Source organism: Temnothorax nylanderi, unplaced genomic scaffold (genome assembly GCF_030848795.1).
Source record: "Temnothorax nylanderi isolate EJ_2023f unplaced genomic scaffold, tnyl_v1.0 TNYL_tig0051_pilon, whole genome shotgun sequence".
NCBI classification, from domain to species: Eukaryota; Metazoa; Arthropoda; class Insecta; order Hymenoptera; family Formicidae; genus Temnothorax; species Temnothorax nylanderi.
In genome coordinates, this window is record NW_027249113.1 from 475577 (window position 1) to 493204 (window position 17628).

General features: G+C 43.3%; 1 protein-coding gene across 12 annotated transcripts; it reads left to right on the forward strand.

Moving 5' to 3' along the window:
- Positions 1-324: 324 nt before the first annotated feature.
- On the forward strand, positions 325-17535 carry LOC139772541 (uncharacterized). 12 transcript variants are annotated; one of them, XM_071706318.1, is made up of 13 exons: positions 354-396; positions 5243-5339; positions 8627-8718; positions 12485-12594; positions 13478-13509; positions 13571-13693; positions 13808-13960; positions 14033-14214; positions 14447-14755; positions 14960-15150; positions 15281-15481; positions 16161-16217; positions 16725-17535. In XM_071706318.1, exons 3-13 carry the CDS (start codon positions 8646-8648, stop codon positions 16956-16958), a joined length of 1665 nt encoding a protein of 554 aa, XP_071562419.1. In that variant the 5' UTR covers positions 354-396; positions 5243-5339; positions 8627-8645; the 3' UTR covers positions 16959-17535. The 12 variants fall into 12 exon arrangements, with proteins under 12 accessions (XP_071562412.1, XP_071562419.1, XP_071562414.1 ...); XM_071706319.1 differs by lacking the exon at positions 354-396 and adding an exon at positions 3028-3274; XM_071706311.1 differs by lacking the exon at positions 13478-13509 and having other exon boundaries at positions 325-396.
- Positions 17536-17628: the final 93 nt, after the last annotated feature.

Sequence of the window (17628 nt, forward strand, 5' to 3'; positions counted from 1 at the left end):
CGACCACCGCACACGCGCCCCTCTAGTCCGCGCACCGTAAACCCGTCCGCTACGCGTAAACCGTAAAACCGTGAACGACAGGAGTCAGCTGAGCTGAGCCTGAGCGCGCGCGACCGACAGAGAACACCCAACGGGACGCGACGATTCCGCCGTCGTCACGCTCGGCGCGGTACAACGAAAGTGAACGAACTCCCGCGAGAGATCTCGACGAGCTCCAGGCGAGCGGCGAGCGTCCCTGCCACTGGTCGACCGGAGGCGAGAGCGCGAGCTGCGCGAGTCGAATCGAGTCGAGTCGAGTCGAGTCGAGTCGCTGTCACTGTCGCTGTCACTGTCGCTGGTGCACGCGAGGAGTCTCCGGGGGAGCCTTTGCTCGACGGCCGACGCTCTCGACGCTGGGTAAGTCTCTCTCTCTCTCTCTCGCTTGGCGCGCGCCGTTCTCTTCGGCGACTCCGAAATTCTCGTGACTTTGCTTCTCTCTTTTTTTCCTTTTTCTCTCTCTCTCTCTCTCTCTCTCTCTCTCTCTCTCTCCCTCTCTCTCTCTTTCGCTCTCTTCGACCGTAATCGGCGTAATCGCGCGAGCGACAGACGACAAGGACGACAAGGACGACGAGGACGACGCCTCTCCTCTCTCGCGGCGGTCTCCGCGCACTATGCAACCTGCCCTACGACGGGGTAGAAGCGGACGCCGACCCCTGGCGCACTTTCGAAAGAGCGTAGCGCCGTCGATATAGCATATCCGGCGCGGACGCGGCGCGGCGCTCGTGAAATCGGTTGCGCGCGTTTCCGACGCTGCGCGCGCCGCGCTCGGTCTTGTCGGCGCGCGCGCGCGGGGGACTTCCGCTTTCCGGGAACGACCTCCTCTCCGCCGCCCGCGACTCCTGTCACCTGCGAGACGCGTCTAGGGCGGCGGGGAACGACGCGGTTAGGGGTGAAGTCGTGATTAGGGCTGACTTCGGCGAAGCTCTGTGATCAACTTGATCGGCAATTGATTCAACGCTGCAGAAGTTGAATTCCGCTTGAAGTAAGGTTTCGCCTGAAGTAGAATTTCTAGCCAGAGTTATTTCTGGTTTATTGTTATTTTAATGTTAAAGTTAAACAATATTAGACCCAGTTTCACCAACGTCGATTAACTGTAACCTTCGATTAAACTCACTCTTCGTCTCTTTCTAAGTTAGAAAGAGAAGTTAATCGACATTAGTGAAACTGGGTCTTAATCGTTGATTAAATTAATTCTTTGATCGAAGTTGCCGCCTCCGTAGTTCGAAAATAATATGTAGAATATAAATGGCTATCATTGATAACTTTCATAAAAATCTCTAATATATGTATGTTTATCGGTTTCCCTTGAGGTTACATATACAATTTCCTGTTACACAAAACACCTTGAAACTCAAAATCTCTAATAAAAAACTCTAGTAAATTCTCTAATAAAAACTCTAATAAAAAAAAGTTTGAAATTTCTCTTAAATGTATATAAGTTTTTGGAGTCTGCGCTCATATTTCTCATCGTTTTTGCTCTATTTTGTAATTTCTTAAATATTCCTTGCTGTATTTGAAGGAATTTTATTCCCGGAGCAAGATGTAACATACACCACCCGTAAGAATTTTATATATTAGTATAGATATATATCTTTATTTAGTTGCTCCATTTGCTATCCGTAAAGCTACGGAACATCCTAACGCGAATTCGCGTCGTTGCGGGGAACAAAAGACGCGTTGAACCGATCGCGAATTGTTATCTGGTCATGGCCACGGTACCAATCGCCACTTTACCAGGTGATCGTACTCGGATATAAATAAACTGGACGCTGGCGCATCTTTCGACGGCGAACGATGAATTTTCGCGTAATTAGAGCCGCGGTCCACTTGACACTGCAAATGCTTCGGAGCATTTCTCTTCTCTTTTCTTTCAGCGAAGAAAGAAGGAGAAGAAAAACGCTTCCAAGCGTTCGTAGCATTAAATGGACTGCAGCCCTGGGTCTACCAAGCTCGAACCTTACGAGTCTTACGAATTTCCCGGATATTCGCGAAACTCTCATTGACGAACACTTGCAACTGCGGCTCTGCGATGTTTCTCGTTAGCTCTCCGACGTTACCCAAATTCCAAGAAGGCCCGTTCATTGCAGCTGCTAAAAATCGCGTCTCACGATATAACTGAGTTTTCAAGTTTAGAAATATTCTCTCTGACGTTTGGAGAGATTCTCTCTCGATTCGCGTCGCATTCTCTATCCGGAACGGAGAATCACGTGTATTTTTGACGCGCATATCGCGCGTATTCGAAAACGCGCCTGCCAGGGTCTCTCGCCAACGTCCATTATGTTTCGGAATAACTGTGAAATCACAAGGTGATATATAAGACTGTATATCGAAAAAACACACCTACGGAGATAGAGATACAGATAGAGATAGACTTTAATATAGCATCGCGCGTACGAGAGTCGAGACTCGACCGAGTCGTCCACGTCGTTCGACGCAGAGCGACGTGACTCAGCGACAATAGCATTCGTCTTTTAACGCGCGCTGACGCGTTTTAACGAGTCGACGTGTTCCTCCTCCGGAGGAACGCGATAATCGTGACGTGTAATCATGATAAATCCTGACGATGCAGATCGCGGGACGGATTGGCGAATGGCGACCGACGGCCCACTCATTGTTAAACATTAAGGGATGAAATTTAAACCAATACCTTGAGTTAAATAACATTCTGTTACTTTTAACTATCACGTGTGTGTCGAATTTTATTATTTTAAAACAAAACAGTATTACTTTGACTCCATTGGTTTAATTAAACTAACATTGTTTCAGTTAAACCAACGACATATTGAGTAGGAGCACTGGCGACCTATAGGAATGATGAAAAAAATAGCTCAAATTGAGTATAATTTGACCCCGCGAGTTTAACAGTAACTCGCTTATGACCCTCTTTACCATTTCTTCCTGCCAAGAACGACTACCGCGCCGTGAGGGACCCCGCGGCCCGCGGAGGCCGCGTACTCCGGTGAGGATTTCGGCGCGATCAGTTTGCATTTGCTAGCCGGTAGCCATCTAGCGCGAGAGGCGCACCCCGGGACTCTCGAGAGAGAGACCTATACGCGCGCGTCCAAGTTCTATCGTCGTCGTCGTCGTCGTCCAGCACCGGAGCCGCGTCGGCTCCTCGTCCACGGTCGATTCGCCCAGGAGTCCGCCCGCCGCTTCCGTCCGCTTCCCCTCCTTCCCGCGGAAGGCCGTACCCGACAATCGATCCACCTGTTAAGCCGTCAATGAGAGCAGGAAGGTAGGCCTCGTACGAAAACTCCTCTTCTTGTTCCTCGCGAGACGACGTCTCCCCTGGTTTCATTTCAATGTACTTTCTTCAGTTCGAATACTTTATTATTAATTAATCTACAGCTTTCAGTTTGATTCTAATAACATATTTGCGCGGGCAATTCGTGTATTTTAATGTTAAAACGAAGGGATATTCCGTCAGGGAGAGAAGCGTTTTTGGTAAGATGGATTTATTTTGTGACAAAGAGAGAAGGTAAATAAAAAGTCATCCTGGTTACATAATAAGATAAAGAAAAATCTCGAGATTCGGTCATACACTCACGAAGCTTTGATTTAAGACGCTGTTGTCTTATCACTGCAAGATTTTGACAGATTCCCTCGTTTGTTTAGAGATACGTTTGATTTATGAAATTGGTAGGAATATGCGCTTCGAGGAGTAAATTATTAAGGAACTCCAATAAAATGAGAAGTAATATTTTAATTAGTCTCGTTAGCTACTTTTTTAAATAATAACTTGGCAAAATTTGCCTTGGACGCGTATAAAACTTGGATATATCTCTAGAGATTCCGCAATATCTCTTTAAATTATTTAGATCGCGTCAAACGATTCATGCATGAAGACTAAGCTATATAGCCATAGTTCCACGTAACGCTGTACGCGTCTAAATCGCTGACTCACTTTGTCGCGGTGAAACTCCTTCGGTCTCGTCATACTAGACTAACCAAACGATTCTCTATGCGAAACTGAACGAGCGAGAATATCGAAGAAGCGTTTGCCATAATCGGGAATAAAGGAACAGTGTTAAAATCGTAGGGTCAATTTATACTCAATTTGAGCCTTTTTTTAACCATTCCTATAGGTCGCTTCTCACTGCTTCTCTCAATATGTCAGTAATTTAATTGAACCAATAAAGTTAAAATAATACTGCTTGATTTTAAAATAATAAATTTCGACGTACATTATAGTAGTTAAAAATAACAAAGTGTTATTTAACTTAAGGTATTGTTTCAAATTTCATCTTTTAATATTTAACAGTGTTAAATTTGTTACACTGTTAAATTCGTGTGTCAAATTATACTCAATTTGAGTTATTTTTAACCATTCCTATTGGTCGCTACTGCTCCTACTTAATATGTCGTTAATTTAACTAAAACAATGTTAATCTAACTAAACAAATGGGGAGTTAAAATAATGTTGTTTTGTATTTAAATAATAAATTTCATACACATAATGGTTGAAAATAACAAAATGTTACCTAACTCAAGGTAATGGTTTAAATTTCATCTTTTAACACACATTTCACATTTAACAGTGAAGGCTTGTGAGTTCCCGCACTTTCCTAATTATCCTCTCGTTGCTGGAGATCACTCTAGATGCGAAGAGCTTTGAATACCGTTTGTCGGATTGTTCATAGCGAGCATAACGACATCAGATATTTTTCCCTACATTTATATAAATGGAGATTTATTATCTGGCGGAGGTGGTCGAGGCCCGAAATCCGAAATATTTTTGGATACACGCAAACCTTTTCCTCGCACGTCGTGTGGTCGATTAGGATTGCGCGCGCGGATGATATATCGAAAGTCGCCTCGTAGCCGGCGTTCCCGCCTCGTCGTTTTCCCGTCGAGACGTCTTTGAGAGACGCTTCGGGTCATATAGTGTGGGAGCACGGCTCTCCGAGACGAGAACGGTATATTTGCGTCCCAGTCGTTACGTACGGCAGAGCCCGAAGTCGTAAGGTACATCGGAACGGTGTATAACATCGGAATATTCCGGACACCGTTGCGACCACGAGGATATAAGACCCGTGAATTTCACGCGTAAAAATCGAAAGGATCGTACGGGAATATTTTACATACCCGGGAAATGCATGCGGATCGTGTGTGAAAATTTCGGCGATTATATTATTTGAATTTTACTTTAAGTTTGTAGTAATTACTGTAATTTATAAGGGACGTTACTTGCTTTCTTTTTCAGGGCAAGATGGAGGAGGAAGATATGAGTACAACAGTGGAGCTGTACATTTATGACCTTACCAAGGGAATGGCCGCGATAATGTCGCCGTTTCTTATCGGTAAGCATGAGAAACCGATGACATGAATGACAGTATTAACATTTAGGTATGACATATCGCTCGTATTTATCTTTTTAACTTGATATTTTTCTAGGAATATTTTATTAGAACGAAAGTAAGCGTTCAATCGCCGTGTTTCATAAATAAAAAGATAGTAATTTATAAATCTTTTAAAGCAGAGATCATTAGGTTTTATTATGCGCGAATTTGTGAAATTAATTAAATAGCACGAGATCCCGAAAATGTATTCTGCGTTATACACATATCAGTCGATGTTTACTTATTAAAATGTAATTAAATGATGTTCGCGAGGGGCAAAGAGCTCTGTCTCCTAAAAATGTGTCATTGACCCAAAGAATCGAACTCTGCGTCACACGGCACCTGCGTGTATCGATGACTCGCAATATTTATTGAAGCGGAATGCTGTTTTCGTCGTTGTTTTCATCGGGCGCAATTTTAAGCTCTCTTACCTTGAGCCGGCGGGGTGTTATTTAAAGATATAACGTGACGGAAAACGTCTTTCTTTGTTATGCTTCGTGGAAACAGCGACTGCAGTTTTTCCGCCTTCGTTGTTGCAAATGGTAAACAAAGAACTGACATATAACTTTGATATACATATATTAATAAAAACGAGATCTTTACATTTTCGAAGATCGAGACGATTACGTTTCTAATTAAGACCTCTGGATGTTGAGGATCGTCTTGGTCACTCCTCATTTTAAATATACGTTTGTGATATCGCTGCATTTCGCGACGGCTGCAATTCAAGTTTACAAAAGAAAAAGCTGACGCGGTCAATTGGTTTCGTGATTCATTTCCTTCGATTCTGCCAGTCATGCACGCTCGCGATCCGCGGGTTATCGCTATTGCTTGTCGTTGCTCCTCTCGGCGTTGCGACTCCTGCCAGATCGTACGGACGATTTCGGATTAAACGCGATTCAAATATAAACAGCCGTCGACAATCGGTCGACACTTTGGGCGACGATGACTCAGAGAAGTGACGTTGTTGTCGTATCGGCCAGCTTCGTGACGGATTAATCGTCGATGCACTCCACTGGGATGCAACGAGAAACACGCCGAAGTGACAGGGGTCGTGTCGTTTTCTTGGAACGTACACAGTTAAATATTAAAGGGTGAAATTTAAAGCAATACCTTGAGTTAAATAACATTTTGTCATTTTTAACTACTAGGTGTGTCGAAATTTATTATTTTAGCACAAAATATTATTTTGACTCCATTAGGTTAGTTAAATTAACATTGTTTTAATTAAATTAATGACATATTGAGTAGCAGTAGCGACCTATAGGAATGGTTAAAAATGATTCAAATTGAGTATAATTTGACACTACACGGAAAGAACGGTTTTGCTGAAGTATCTAAAAATTTAGCTAGATATATACAGATCTGAAAGTAATTTTGTTGCTCCATCAAAATAATTGTAGTAGGTTGCTCAAGTATAATAATGCTGTAAAAAATTTGGACATTTTAGCAATCAGTTTGAGTGTTCTACATAATTATTTTGATGGTGCAACAAAATTATTTTCAGATCTGTATCTAGCTAAATTAGCTAGATACTTCAGCAAAACTGTTCTTTCCGTGTACGAATTTAACATTTAGTGTAGAAATGAAATTGAAAAGGAGTATATAAATAGCACATTTATTCGCGCGTGCAGGTGCTAGGTAACTAATTCTTAGGGATTTAGAAATGAATGACTCTCGAAAGGCGGAGTCGTAAAGAGAAGCGCGTAAACGCGCGCGGTATGCGCGGCAATAATTTATAGAATCGCGCGTGCAACCAACGCGGAAGCGGCCGGAAGGGGTGCCCCGTAAAACCATGCGAAATTCCGTGCGGATGGCGTAAAGCGCGAGGCAACACGCGGACCGTGCGCGCCACGTGTTCACAAGCTATACGTTCCCGCACTCTCGGGCGTCGTCTATTTTCGAGTGCAGCGTCGAGAGTGCAGCGATCGTTCCAACGCTCTGAGAAAATTTCGATCTGAATAAATTGGCAGTTGCTCCAGACCGAACGAGTGTCAAGTGAAACCTTGGGATTCTTGCGGATAAATTGTTTTGACAACGATACAGTTATAGAGAGATTACGAGTCCTCCCGAGAAATATCTCTCAGACTACCACTTACAAGAATTCGTGACGTCCAATCGAATTAATGTTATATGTCGCTGTCAATTAATTATTCAATAATTATTTCTGGTCCAATTTGAAAAAGACTTAATTTTATATATCATATATAAATAAAGGTGCGATTATTTCCTTGTCAAGGTATTAAATCGAAAATTTGCATTACGTAAAGTTACGTTCTATAAATACGTCCCGTTGCATCTACGGCATCAAAAGCCCGAGTCGTCGCCTGCCGTCTTCGAATTCGTCGTAAACGTCGGCGTCTCGCACCGCTCTCTGGAAGTAATTATAACGGCCAGGTTATTTCTTGCGAGGTCGACATCACCGGGAGGCCCGAGAGGCGCAATGAGAAAGCCACGAGGCGACGCGCGTGTACGCGGATGTACTTAGCTATTTCCGCGGTGCAGAACTGGGTCGAAGGAGGCAACATACGGGTCCGCAAGCTCGAGCTTCATCCGGGCCCGCGAGATCTTCGCGTTCCGATCTAACCGGCGAATTTACGCGAGAACAAATCGCGACAATTATTATCGTCCCCGTCGGTCCTTGGACCAAGTATCGCGAGCCTGAATTTAAGCCTGTCTCGAGGCTGCTTCGTTGGATCACACCGGAGCCGGAGATACAAATAGAATCGGTCTTTATGTAATTCCGAATTCTTTCTGAATCCGAAAACTTGGAACCAGCTAGGTTTCCACGATAATTTTGAGAAGAGTTTTTTAATTTTTATCTTCCAAAGGATATATCAAGAGACGTCTTACGTTGCTAAACTTTACCAAATTACAATTATTTGCACTGGTGGATATTTATTATTATTTCTATTAGTATGATCAAATCCTAATACGATTGCCAGTTATTATTAAGTAATTGTCTTTTATTTAATATAAAAAAGTCCTAATTTTGTATCGAGAAATAAAAGTGTTGGAATTATCCCAGTCGACACAGAGCATCAGTTACATTCATCTACGTTACAATTTCGCACTCAACAATGTAAATATAATTAACACATGCTGCTATGTAATGTAACTCTGATGTCAAGGAAAATATACATAAACGCCTGATAATATTACGCACAGATATCTCGTTAAATACTATTTTATACTATACAGCATTTTGTTGAAAACAGTGATCGTTAATCTTTGACTTTTGCTCGTAGGTCGCCAGTTGGACGGAGTATGGCACACGGGGATAGTCGTGTACGGAAGGGAGTACTTCTTCGGTCCCGCCGGCATCCAGAGTGTCCGACCCGTGAGTATCCTCCGCCACTGGCGGATCCGATTATCTCGATCGGGATGCGATCGGGAGCGTTCAGTAGCGCTGCCCGCATCACGCTCGCGACGCCGGGCGAAACGCTAAAATACAACGCCGGGTTTTCGTTCAGTCACGCAGGTGGTTCCCGTCGTGCCGTACTCGATACTCCGCCCGAGCGCTTTCTTTCCTCCTCGTGAGTATCCCCCGCGCGTTAGGAACATCGACTAGCGGTTGAACTCCCGGCCAGTATCAACAGCGCATTATTTAGTAAGCACCGCGTCCTGCCGCCAAGCTCACGGGGGCGAGATTTCTTACTTTGCTGAATAAACACCTGATTCATTCTTCCAGTGCTTGAGCTCCACTCCCACGTGGCAACGTTTTTTTTCCCCCTTTTCGTTTACACGTTGCTGCAGGAATATTAACAATCTCAGGTCGGGCATCGCCGCCACCCAAAGGGGGTCATCGCGCGACAAGCGCAATATAAATAACCTGGGGGCCGCGCTATCAACGAGCCGAGGGAATTAATGGTCCCGCCGCTTCCCGTCGCGCTTGGTGCACCTATCAGGGGCCTATCGGCCTCGTCGAAGTCGCGGCCGATGATCGGAAGGCCTAGTAGAGCGGCGGAGTCGCTCGGCGGGCCATACGATACGCTAGACACGAGCGGGAACCTAAATTTGGTGCGGTTCAATCCGAAAATAATTCCCGCTGCACGCACACGTACACGTCTGTCCGCACACACGCGTGCACGCGTGCACGTACACATCCGCTTCCTCTCTCTCTCTCTCTTTATCTCACGCGGCCGCTCTCCTTCCTGCCCTACGCTCCACGCGCTCAGACTCGACGTAAGGCAAAGGTAAGGTGAGTCCGTCCGTGCTTACATCCCGCATGCGACAATTTTCCCCGATGATTTCCGTGTGATTGCTTCCTAATCGCCGCAGCTGGTCCACCCTCCGCTGGGCCAGATAGTGAAATTACCCTAGAATAATAGTTCTCCCCGCGTTACTGGAGTTCGGATGAAGTATCTTCACGGTCTTTTCATGCGTTCAAAGGTACAGAGTGAGACCAGCGACAAAAGTCACTCGAGATTAAGATCCCTCTTGAGTAAATTCAGTTGAAATCCTCTTGATAGTGGAAGGGTTGATTCTGGGAGTAGCAAGTTCACAAGACTTGAGATGCGACGCTTCTCAGACCTTGCGTGTCACTAATTACCTTTTTGCCGTAATGTGTATTAAATGTATAAATAGGTCCCCAAGTTTTCTGGTACAAGAATTATTCTTAAATTATTTTTTAATAGAATGCGAAAGTATTTAGTACTCCGCGCAATTTTTTATTTTTTTTTTAGTGGACCTGGAAGAGCCTGGTATTCCTAGAGTCATATTAAAGTTAAATTGATGTTGTGCTAAAATTATACCGCAAAATTATGAAATCTCCCTCTGGCCGGTGTGATTCCTCCGTGCGGAGTTGGAGCGACCGCAACCGGCGATGTCGCGGAAGTAATAATCGCGACAACCGACGCGCGTCCAAAAGCAACGCGATGATTTCATTACGGCTGCATTACTTTATTCACGCTGACGAAAATACGCGCGGACACGCGCGTGACTAACGACGCGCGTAATTGTAATGCGCGTCGCTTTATGACGCCGCGTGAAACCGATGTAACCGGCACACTCATTTCTGCCTACGGTACCCGCTGTGAAACTTGACGACCAGCTATGCGCACCGAATATGTTAAAGATATTTTTTCAACGTGTATTTTCAAGCCACCCACATGACCTTATCATCAATTCTACAATTGCACTGTTAAATTCGTAGTGCCAAATTATACTCAATTTGAGTCAATTTTAATCGTTCCTGTAGATCGCCACTGCTCCTACTCAATATGTCATTAATTTAACTTACCAATGGAGTTAAAATAATACTGTTTTGTGTTGAAATAATAAATTTCGACACATATATATTAATTGAAAATGACACAATATGTTATTTAACTCAAGGTATTGGTTTAAATTTCATTCTTTAATATTTAACAGTGTGGTTTTGGCTAATCAATTATTTGCGAACCGAGCCGTTTCTAATTTATTGCCCATCTAATTACAGTTCAAGCAACAAACATGATTATCTTTGCATCATGTCCGTATCTCCTGCTGCTTCCTTTTGCGTATCACACCAATTTTCCTCGGCAAAGCTTGACAGGCGTTACGATCTGCATAACGATTATCTTTCTCTTGCGACAGAAGAAGATATCTCCTCCTTTCGTCATCCGCACGATGCATATCGCTTGCCTTGTGACATAGTCTAACTCTCTTCGGGTTCCATCAGCATCACCATCACGACCGGTCACATTTATCGGCATTTATGCGACCAACACCTTGTCCGATAAGCTTCCGCGGCGCTTGAACAAGCACCCCTGTTCTTTTCCTAGCAAGTATCTCTTTTTTCCGAACGGCACCTTCGGCCAGCGGTTTCAGAAGCACGAATCGCAATTTCGGAAGTGCGCGCGCGCGCCACGCACTCATCCTTCAACGTCGGCGTCTCCGTCTCGTTCGCCGTAGCGTCTTCGAGCATCGGCAGTCCGCGTGCGAGCCGTTTCCCGCTCTCGGGAGCGCTCTCGAAGAGAGCGAGGAAGGACGGTCCCGCTCTTTTTCACCCGTTCGATCGCCTCCCGCGATCCCGCGAGGTCTTTCCGATTCGTAAGTGCTCGCACGAACACGGGCGCGTTTCCGGTTTCGTCGCGTATAGCCGGCGGAAGTGGAGGTCTCGCGGATATCGAGTGACGCTGGAAGAGAGAGGAGAAGCGAGTGCAGTTTTAGAGCGCGGATCTGTGAGACAATAGTTGTACAGTTTCGTGAATGATTCTTATTCAATTAGAAAAGGATGCATTGCTAAAACATCAGTAATATATCCGTGACACTTTCAAATACATAGGTTTGAGCTTCTCGAGGTGGTTTGGCTGGAGAATTTAGCGATCGGCTGATTTATGTCCATTTCAACCAACATATATTAACTTTAATCTCGGTTTAACTTACTTTTTATTATAATTTTTTTAATTCTTAGAACTAGAGAAAGATGGAAAGTAAGTTAAACCGTGATTAAAGTTAATCTACATTGGTAGAAATGGACATTAGTGCGCTAATTAGATAACGCGTATTCGACTCCTGAACAGCGGAGTTTCTAAGTTGATCCCTTCATTCTCATCGAGGACGGCATTCCGGTGTGATTTGACGCGAACTAAATTAAATTTTCCTATTTCTTGGACGTAATCTCGTTTTCTGGTTTCTGTTAAACGTATCGCGTTAATTCCACTATTTTTTAGTGTAAAAACTTGCACGTTCGAGACACGTCTTTACGTTCCCTCGGGAGGTCCAGCCCTCGGCGCGCATAATAGACGCTTTCTTCCCGTCTCTTCTCTCCTCGCTCTTCACTTCCGCCGTACCGCGTCTTTCTTTTGCGTTCTAGAAGAGGTCGCGGCTCCAACGCGTGCCGCGGGCGTCTATTTTCGGCGATTTCTCGCGGCGAAGAGCGAGATTTGTCGTAGTTCTAAAATTACGCGGCCACTAATGCCAGGAGGAGGCGGGTGTTCGCTACCTTTCTCGTTCTCTCTCTCTTGCTCCCGCGCTCTTTCTCTTTTCTCTCCTGTCTCTCCGGCGAACGAAACCGGCCGCCCGGATCGGCGCAGCTGCCGCGAAATTGACATTGACGGCGCGGCGCGGTTTTCCCGGACGCGATTTTAACGGCAACCGCCCGCCGGCATTTCGTGTTTCAGGGCGGCACGGAGTTACGGGATCCGCAGAGAGTCGAGAAGCTCGGCGAGACCTACCTGCCCTACTCGGTCTTCCTGGAGTACATAAACGGCCTGGGGACCTCCACGTTCGCGTAAGTATTCCCGGCTGATGCGTGCGTGCCGAGACGCGTATGTGTCTGTGTATGCGTGGAAAGCTGCCTCGTCTGCAACTAGCATATCTTCTGTATCTTCATCTTGTAATTGAAACTGTGGCAAGACGAATTATGTGACGAATTATGCGCAACTGTGTTGCTTTAAACTGTATTACTTTTTGTTTACTTTACTCTACTTACCTTCGTTTTACTTTACTCTTTACTTTTCAAAGCGCGACCGCTTTGAACTTGAGTCCCGTCTCTTCCTCTCTGTAAATTTATTCGTTAATTTGTTGAAGGAATGTTGCTTCTACGATCTTCTTCCGTGGAAAATTTAAATTTTGTTGTGTATAAGAATTGTTCGAATTTACTATCTGCAAATTATTCGATTTTTTTTTTTTTTTTAAATTACACGTTCGGTATTTTGTTGTTTAATTTTATTTTCTTATTGTCAGGCTTTGTTATCTAATACCTAATTTTACTTTTATATCTTAATTAATTGTCTTTTTTTATGATAATAAATACTAGCGGATCCTAGGGGGGTTCTTCCAAATAAAACAAAATTAGTTTTGCTGGATCTGTTTCAAAAATTTCAGGGAAAAATGCATTAAACGTTAAAGCAAGATAAGAAGTTTTACCATGTTATCGTCGTTGATCCTGGAGTAAAAGCTGAGCGTGATACTATGATAATAAGAAAAATATCAAACCAAATAATTTTGTCGAAGCACCCTCCATTATCGACGTCAGAATCCGCTAGTGATAATAAATGAGTCACGCTCGCGTTATATATAAAAACAATACAGGAAAGATGAGACTGAGAATACGAGCAATAAAAAGGATGTTATCTTAAATTGATCTATAATTTATTGTCCAATGGGAGAAGAAACATTGTGGATCTTTCGACTATATACTAATGTAAGTCTTCTTTAGCACAATAATTTTCTTTTTTTTTTAACAAACAACTTTGTTCCTTCAGATCGGGCACGTATAATCTCTTCAAACACAACTGTAATTCTTTCACCGAGGAGGTCAGCAACTTCCTGGTGGGCAAGGGCATTCCCAAGTATATCCTTGATCTACCGGAAGAAATATTACAAACGTACGTCTTATTTACTATCACGATTTGATATTAAATAACTATTATATTTATTGCGTAAAAATACCTGTTTATTTCAAAGCGATGTTTTTTAATGTGAATTACATTTATTTTCAGACCTATCGGACAAGCTTTAGGCCCGTTGATAGAAACATTAAGCAGTAACGCGAGTGCTGGATTCACAGTCGGCCAGAGATTCGTCGAGGCGAGGATCCAGAGGGAAGCTTCTCCGGAGTATCAACTTCTAAACACAGCCATCGAAGAAGCAAGGTACAGTTTCGCGTGTGATTATCGGTTAAGTTTTTTATGAATACTTGACAAAAATTTCATACACGCTCGCAGGTTGAATTCGATCGCGTTAGAGGAACGAAGGAACGTCATTAACGAGAAGCTAGCGAAGAAAGACCGGAAGAAGAAAAAAAAGAAAAAGGAGAAGAAAGAAAAGTGCAGTAGGGAAGCCACCGGCAGCGACAGCAACAGCACCGGACCGAGCAATTGCTGCGCAGATATGGCGGAGAACGAGAGTACGCAGAGTTTTAATTATATCGACGATTATCCTCATCTTATATTGCGGATAGTCTCTTCTTTATTTATATTTTGCGATTTAAGGATGATAAAAGTGTTGTGATTCTACGTCTTTAAATTGCAAAAATTGAACGAAAAAGAAAGTTGAATTAATGATTTTGAAGAACAGTATCCTCAAACTTAAGAAATTTTGAAAATATTTGAAAAATTTTTATATTTATTGTTCATCAGATGCAGTCGGCGAAGCGCAGCAGCAGGCAGCTAATGGGGAAAACGCGCCCACGGAGATGCTTCCGTCTGAGCGGGTGCTACAGATGGAGGAGGACGAGAAGCGGGAGCAAGAAGAGAAGAAACGCCGTCGAGACCCACCGATAGTGTTCAAGGACCTGGTGGATGTGCGAACGGAGTATGAAGGCTTGGTAAGCGCCCTCAAGGGGAAGTTAAACGAAGAGGAACAAAGGTGCCTGGATGAACTGCGGCAATATGTCTTGGAAGACGAAGGTTCCTGGGCTTTAGGCGACAATTTCCTGAACTTCGTTGGTGAGTCATTGAAATAATACGTAGCTGTCGAGTTTCTCAAATTTGAAAATATATCTAATTTATTCGATTAAATTTTGAACTTTAATAAAATACTCAAGTTGAATAGTATGAAAAATGGAGATGCTGGTTTTTTATATTTGCTCTTAAAAGTACGACATATATATTGTGATATGTTATGTTAAAATTCGGTTGAATTGAATTCAGGTCGAGTTCTCTATGACAAATCGTTAGACAGCGACGTGCGAGTAAAACTGTTGAACGTGCTGTCCGTCGCCGCATTGAAGGACGATGTGATTTTGTTGTTGCATCAAGACAGACGAGAGCATATCATCATGACATACGCCTTCGATATCGATCGGCACCCGCCAGAGGAGCAACTTCCACTCGCACAGTTTGTAAGCACAAACGAAATTATTAGATTAACAATTATTATAATATCTTATTACAATTTTACATTGATTCATATTATAATTTCCTAGCTGTCACTTATATCTGTCTTTAACGTCAGCGCTTTAATTCGAACAGTTGGCAAATATGTTCGAGAATCTCAGCAGTTCGGAATGGCTGCTCTACATATCGGAGTGGCAGCATCAGGATCAGAACGTCAGCACTAACATCAGCAACATAAGGGTGACGACTAAGGTTGCGGTGCACTCGCTGCTTTCGAACTCGGAAGATCTGCAGATCCGTGGCGCCGCCATCATCCACAATCTTGCCTGCAAGGAGGTAAAAACTGTGGTCTGTATCCTTCCCGTCCAATTAACATTCTCGCTCATCTTTCGCCGATTTTCGCTTTCACTTTCGTAACTTATCGCTGCAAGCGCTTCGCGTATCGAAGGCATCTTATTGAAGATCACAATTCTACAATATAATTATTCAATTTTAAGAATTTTCCTCTGCATTGTATAGTAATTTTTCGCGTTGTAGATTTTATTTATTTTACGAAGAAGGAATATGAATCGGAATTGTTTAACATTAAAGCGAATCCTTCGATGCGCGATTTCATTTGTAATGTCGCTTTCGGAATGCGTGCTTGCCGATGTCGAAAGAGAACAAGCTCGCACTGTGTCCTGAGAAAGAAGTGCTGCCTTTATTTATATATATATATATATATATATATATAAATAAGTATTAGTATAGCTCTGTAAATCGCTGTCATCGCTAAACTCGACCGTCGACGTAGACGTCTCTCGCCTGGTAACCCGATTCCACGAACCAGCAACGAAAAGAAAATGAAAGGGAACACACACATATTTGCCATTAATAAAAAAGAGAACGGTTCAAAGGATACATGACTCACTCGATGCTCGTTTGCATGCGCACACTGAAGCTCTCTAATCGCGCGGCAGCGGAAAGCGCTGCGTGTGACGGATACCTTTCCAGAAATCGGATACTGTTTTTTCAGAAAATGAACAAAAGCAAAAATCTGCGGCGACTTTTACCGAAAGGCAGCATTTCTAAGGTACCTATCCATGTTAAATCGAACCGTGCGCTGCGGTAAGTCGTCAACTGTTAATCGGTGTCCGGCGTGCCATCAAATACACGCGCGTAATATACATATACATATAACGTGATGTGCGCGACGACCGCAATTAATTTCTGAACACGTGAGTGTTCGATAATATTTCGTATGTTAACATTTACTGAAACTGCGGAGAACTCACATAACGGCGATGCTTCCAAGCTTAGTTCTAAATCTAATATGTAACATTACACATTCCGCGGAAAGAAGAATTAAGAACTGTGTGTAATTGTTTTCCTGTGATTACTAGGAAAAAAAGATTAACTCAAGTAAATTAACTTTGAGATAGACATGGAGCTTTCAAGCTTTTCGCGATTGCAGTTTATATTGCAACTAGATAATCGTTAGCTTGACACCGCGCGTCGTACAATCATATCTTCATTCACATGTTTGTTTCTCGTGCGAGTAAGATGTATGATCTTAAATATCCTAATGTGTGAACTGTAGGTGTTCGACGACGTCGCAGTGGAGCTGACGATGGCGTTGCTGCAATACTTCAACGGCAGTCCCGCGGAGGAACAGCTGTACACGTGTATGAAGTCGCTGGCGCGTTTCACGCAGATCAGCGGCCAAGAGGTGCCACAGCTCATACAGATGATCGGACCCGAGCCGAACAAATTCAGGGGTACCTCCCAGAGGATCGACGAGCAGATTGAACAAGTTAACAAGAAGCTACGCTAAATCGTCGACCGTCTGCGAAAATGTCGTGTTTTACAAACGCGAGATAAAACTGGACACGTTTCCGCTATGGAATGAATTTTTACTTAGAGATTCTATCGAGTCAGTCACATATTATTATTATTATTATTATTATTATTATTATTATTATTATTACTATTATTTATGAAGATTAATTATATATTGTTGTCATTTTAATATTATTATATGTATATTACTATTATTAGATTACGCGAGTCGTCGCAGCGTTTCTTCAATTTCACTTTTCACTTTTTTATTCGACATCTTTTCTTTTTGTAGATAATTAAAGGCTAGCGATGCTTCACCGTTCTACGCAGAGCGGTGAAAGATAGAAATGAAACGCGCGTGGCGCGATGACGTGCCCGCCATGTGCGCGACTATCTCCCGATTAAAAAATTTCTGGCCAGTTAGAGGATTTCGGAGCGACGAAATCTCCAAATTAGCTGTATCGAGTAACAGCGTGTTGTGAACGCTTACGTACTTCACGCTCCATCAATTATGTGTCTGTTCTTCGCACGATAAAAAGCGTGCGAAGACGTAATAAAATTTTGGCAACGAAGGCGACTTTTTTTGTAACATCTACTATTTTTCCCGTCGTTTTCAAGAGATGTTTAAAAAAAAAAGGAGGAACCTCAGGGATCATGCGTCGGGG